This window comes from Sapajus apella, unplaced genomic scaffold (assembly GCF_009761245.1).
Source record: "Sapajus apella isolate SASKATOON/1434 unplaced genomic scaffold, GSC_monkey_1.0 scaffold33, whole genome shotgun sequence".
NCBI classification, from domain to species: Eukaryota; Metazoa; Chordata; class Mammalia; order Primates; family Cebidae; genus Sapajus; species Sapajus apella.
Window position 1 is genome coordinate 6,327,992 of NW_022436973.1, and position 5,337 is coordinate 6,333,328.

Below are 5,337 nucleotides of genomic sequence, written 5' to 3' on the forward strand. Positions count from 1 at the left end.
TTTTTTTTTTTTTTTTTTTTTTTTTTTTTTTTTTGAGACGGGGTCTTGCTCTTGTCTCCCAGGCTGGAGTGCAATGGCATGATCTCAGCTCATTGCAACCTCCGTCTCCCGGGTTCAAGCAACTCTCTGCCTCAGCCTCCCGAGTAGCTGGGATTACAGGTGCCTGCCACCATGCCTGGCTAATTATTTTGTATTTTTTAGTAGAGATGGGGTTTCACCATGTTGGCCAGGCTCCAGGCTGGTCTTGAACCCCTGACCTCAGATGATCCACCTGCCTCAGCCTCCCATTGTACCAGCCTTATTCTACTTTTAAAGATATTTACTCAACTTTTCATCTAGTCCTAATGAACTTATAATTTCAACTTTATTTTCATTTCTCTTTCTTGTTCTCTAAAGTTATTAATTTAGATTTACTTGAAGTTTTCTTATCTTGCCTGCTTCATCTCTGTTTCTCCTGAATTTTTCCTCATTTATCTCTCTCTCTCTTTTCTTTCTTTCTTTCTTTCTTTTTTTTTTTTTTTTTTTTTTGAAATAGAGTTTTCTCTTGTTGCCCAGGCTGGAGTGCAATGGTGCGATCTCGGCTCACTGCAACCTCTGCCTCCCAGGTTCAAGTGATTCTCCTGCCTCAGCCTCCCATGCCCGGCTCTTATTAAAAACATTTTTTAAAAAGAGAGAAAAAAGGCTGGGTGTGGTGGCTTACACCTATGATCCCAGGATTTAAAAAAAAAAAAAATTTTTTTAATGTTAGTTCGTGTCTTTAATTAACTAATACACACTTATCTTCTGGTTTGTTGAAGCAGTAAGTCAGACCACATTTGTCACAATAATGTCTGTTAAAGTGGTTTGTCATAAACACTCCAACACCACATTCATCAGAAGGGTACTCTTGACAAAGGAGACTAATTTTGACATTCTCATCCACTTTATATTTCAGGACAGCCAGCTGAATCTTCTTTCTTTCATGCTTATTCTTCTTGGGAGTGGTGTAAGACTTCTTCCTCTTCTTACCACCACCAGGAAGTCTCAACACAAGATGAAGTGTAGACTACTTTTGAATGTTGTAGTCAGACAAAGTATGTCTACCTTCCAGTTGCCTGCCAGCAAAGATCAGTCTTTGCTGATCAGGAGAAAGTTCTTCCTTATCCTGGATCTCAGCCTTTACACCTTCTGTCATATCCAAGGGTTCAACCTTGAGGGTGATGGTCTTCCCTGTAAGGGTTTTTACAAAAATGTGCTTTTGCAGATGGCAGATCTTTAATTTGTGTGTGGGGGAGTGGGCGTGGGGGTGGGAGACAGAGCCTTACTCTGTCACCCAGTACAGTGGTGTGATCTCAGCTCATTGCAACTTCTGTCTCCTGGGCTCAAATGATTCTCCTGCCTCAGCCTCCTGAGTAGCTGGGATTACAGGCGTATGCCACCACACCTGGCTAATTTTTATATTTTTTGGTAGAGACGGGGTTTCACCATGTTGACCAGGCTGGTCTCAAACTCCTGATCTCAGGTAATCCGCCTGCCTCAGCCTCCTAAAGTGTTGGGATTACAGGCGTGAGCCACTGGGCCTGGCTTTTTTTTTTTTTTTTTAATAAAATAGTGTCTTGCTATGTTTCCTAGGCTGGTCTCAAACTCCTGGGTTCAAGTGATCCTCCTGCCTCAGCTTCCCAAGTAGCTCGGACTACAGGTGCATGCTGGTACACCTCGCTTTTCTGTTTTGACCTATGTTTTTCAGTTAAGAGGTTTTCCTCAAATGTCGGATAATTCTTGGTTCACTTATATTTGAGGCACTAAAAACTTATTTTCAGAACTCTGTGAATGAGGCAGTAAAAGTTTATTTCAAAGCTCTTCTATTTCAAGAGTAGAAATAAAAATCCATTGGCCTCAGGTGATCACTTATTATTAGAGACTCTTACCTGCTGGTACCCATGAGACTTTCCTGGAATATCTCAATTCTTCTAGAGACATATTTGTAAATCTCTTGCCTGGCTGTTGGTGATGTGGATCAGAAGAAGGAAGGAAAATTTGGTCTCATGGTTCAGTCTGCAGACTTTCACCTAAAACCCTAGTCTTTCCTGTGACTGGTGTTCTCTACCTCTGAGTCTCTAGTTCAATTTCTCTAGAGAATAATTCTGTAGATTCCTGTGCAGACAGAATAAAGGTTGTACGGGGACCTGAGGATTCTAAGACTTTCAGATCACCCATCCACTGCCTTACCCCCACTTCCCGTTCTGCCTGTGTCCTCAGTTGCTGTGTATTTAGAACAGATTCATTTATCTCTCTGCAGGTCCTATGCTTGACCATTGTCCCTTCTGCTGAGTAATCTGTCATCCTTCATATATTATGGTTTACAGTTGCAGATGATGCCTAGTTTTACTGATGATGGAGTTTCAGTTTCTCATCCTCTCTTGATTTGGGGTGATATTTGGTTTTGGGTTTTTTTGTTTGTTTGTTTGTTTTTGAGACTGAGTCTCACTTTGTCTCCCCATCTGGGACGGGGTGATCTTGGCTCACTGCAACCTCTGCCTCCTAAGTTTAAGTGGTTCCACTGCCTCAGCCTCCTGAATAGCTGTGACTACAGGCATGCGCCACCACACCCAGCTAATTTTTGTATTTTTAGTAGAGACAGGGTTTCACCACGTTGGCAAAGCTGGTGGTATTGAACTCCTGACCTTAAGCAGTCCGCCCACCTTGGTCTCCAAAAATGCTGGGCTTCCAGGTGTGAGCCACCACACCCAGCCAATCTGGGGTGGTATTTGAAAGAAAGAAGACAACAAACACCATTTTTAAAACTGAAAAACTTATATTAAACTTAGTAGTAAAGTAGGATTTTTATTTTTATTTTTATTTATTTTTTATTTTTGAGACAGAGTTTTGCTCTTGTTACCCAGGCTGGAGTGCAATGGTGCAGTCTTGGCTCACTGTAACCTCTGCCTCCTGGGTTCAGGCAATTCTCCTGCCTCAGCCTCCTGAGTAGCTGGGATTACAGGCACACGCCACCATGCCCAGCTAATTTTTTATATTTTTAGTAGAGACGGGGTTTCACCATGTTGACCAGGATGGTCTCGATCTCTTGACCTCGTGATCCACCCGCCTCGGCCTCCCAAAGTGCTGGGATTACAGGCAAAGTAGGATTTTTATATTCTCAGTGAACTGTTTTCTGAACACTTTTGTCTAAACTGTGGTATATTACCTTTCTGTGCTTTGATAAATAAACTCTTATGTTGACAAAACTATTAACTATCATTAAGAAAAAAAAGAACCAATTCTAATGCTTTCCTCTTGATGGGAATATTGACTTTTATTATTTGTTCAGATTTCAAAGCAGATTGTTATGTACATCTCATTTCAATTTATGACCTACCACTGAGCACGATTAGGTATTATAGGAAAACTTTAGCAGTTTGAGAACTCAAATTTTTATCTCCAGTAATCTAGCATAATATAATTTGCACAAGTTATTCTTTCTTGTTTCTATAGTTTTCTTTATAGAATGGCAAAGACTGAAATTGCTGTAAAATATTAAACTGTGGTCTTTCTTTTCCCCCAGGTTCTTTTAGAGCAAGATATATTTCACCGTTCCTTGATGGCTTGTTGTTTGGAAATTGTGCTCTTTGCCTATAGCTCACCTCGTACTTTTCCTTGGATTATTGAAATTCTCAACTTGCAACCATTTTACTTTTATAAGGTGAGATGAAAACAAAGTTCTGTTACAGAAACGTTGTATTTATCTTAGTGTTGAAGAAAAACACTGTTGTGACATCTGCAAAATGTTTCCAAATGTGTTCTGAAAATATATATTCCTGGCTGGGTATGGTGGCTCACACCTGTAATCCTAGCATTTTGGGAGGCTGAGGCATGAGGATCACTGAGGTCAGGAGTTCAAGACCAGCCTGGTCAACATGGTGAAACTCGTCTCTACTAAAATACAAAAAAATTAGCTGCGCATGGTTGCAGGTGCCTGTAATCTTGGCTACTCGGGAGGCTGAGGCAGGAGAATTGCTTGAACCTGGGAGGTGGAGGTTTGCAGTGAGTGGAGACCACACCTTTGACTCCAGCCTGGGCGACAAGAGCAAAATTTCATCTCAAAGAAAAGAAAATAAATATTCCTTTTGGATGAAATCAAGAACACAAGAGAGTGTTGAGCATGCAGTGGCTCACACCTGTAATCCCAGCACTTTGAGAAACTGAGGCTGGAGGATGGCTTGAGTCCAGGAGTTTGAGGTTACAGTGAGCTATGATTGTGCCACCACACTCCAGCCTGTGTACCTGAGCAAGACCCTGTTTCAAATAAAAAAAGAGAGAGAGTAGTGAGAGTGTCAGTAAATTAAGTCAGTTTTGTAGCTTCAGTTCCTTTTTTATTATGGACTTCAAAATGTGACCTGAAACTAGTATGTTTAACTTCAAATTTTCCATATTTATGAATGAATCTCACTTACCTTTGTTTTTCTTGCTAGAACTATTTTTATTAACCTTTTCAAAATAAAACAGAGGTCACAGCTATTGAACTACATCACCCTCAGTAACATGTAGTCATCATAGTCAATAACGTTTAATGTTACTTAGTATCTGAATTGAAGACTAATGCTACTGTTATGCTTCTTGATATGATTTAGTTAATAATAGGCATCTAGGCTACTTTTCAAACTACTGATGATAGAAAAATTGGTTTCAAGAGTTAAATTTTTATATCTAAAGTATGCCTGAGTTAAAGTTGTAGAAAATGCAGATCTTTGGAAAGCTTATCTGTGTGTATTGTTGAGTGTGATTAAAGTATTTTTAGGTTTCTTAGGGAGAAGTGATTTTATATACTTAATTTAATGTTAATGTATATATTTGACTTTTGCCGTTACGAAAAATTTAGTTTTGCCTAATGGCAAAAGTTATTTGTGGCATAGTAATTTGTTTTTATTTGTAACATCCTTATTTTATTCAAGAAGCCAATTGCCTTTATTTTTTTAAACCACATAAATGATATGTGCTCATTGAAGAAAATCATAAAATAAATGTGAATATTAAAGTCCTACATCATAATCTAATTATAACAATTATATTACAGTTGGTATTTCTGTGTATATAAACTTTATTCTAGATATTTCCCTTATTAAAATAGAATTGCACTGTATATAAGCAAAGTCACTTTAAATAGTTTTTTCATTCTGTTATTTTGAGTGAGTGACATAAATAGTCTGGAAAGGAGCAGTACATTCAAAATAGAACTAGACTTGGAACCCAGGACCTGACTTCTCCCACTGTTGGGCTGTTGACCAGTTTCCACCTGTCATTGCCTCAGTTTTTCATTTATAAAATAAAACGTGAAAAACAGAAATGTATGTGAAAATATTT

The 5,337-nt window shown here is 38.9% G+C and overlaps 1 protein-coding gene and 1 pseudogene across 1 annotated transcript in view; one reads left to right on the top strand and one right to left on the bottom strand.

Annotated features, from left to right (window-relative positions):
• The window catches only part of RBL1 (RB transcriptional corepressor like 1), a 78,628-nt gene that overhangs the window by 32,833 nt on the left and 40,458 nt on the right, over positions 1-5,337 (top strand). The window contains exon 14 of the mRNA XM_032295013.1: positions 3,542-3,679. Within this exon, the coding sequence (XP_032150904.1) occupies positions 3,542-3,679 (138 nt within the window). The remainder of the gene's footprint in view (positions 1-3,541; positions 3,680-5,337) is intronic.
• Positions 717-2,295, bottom strand: LOC116563025 (annotated as a pseudogene).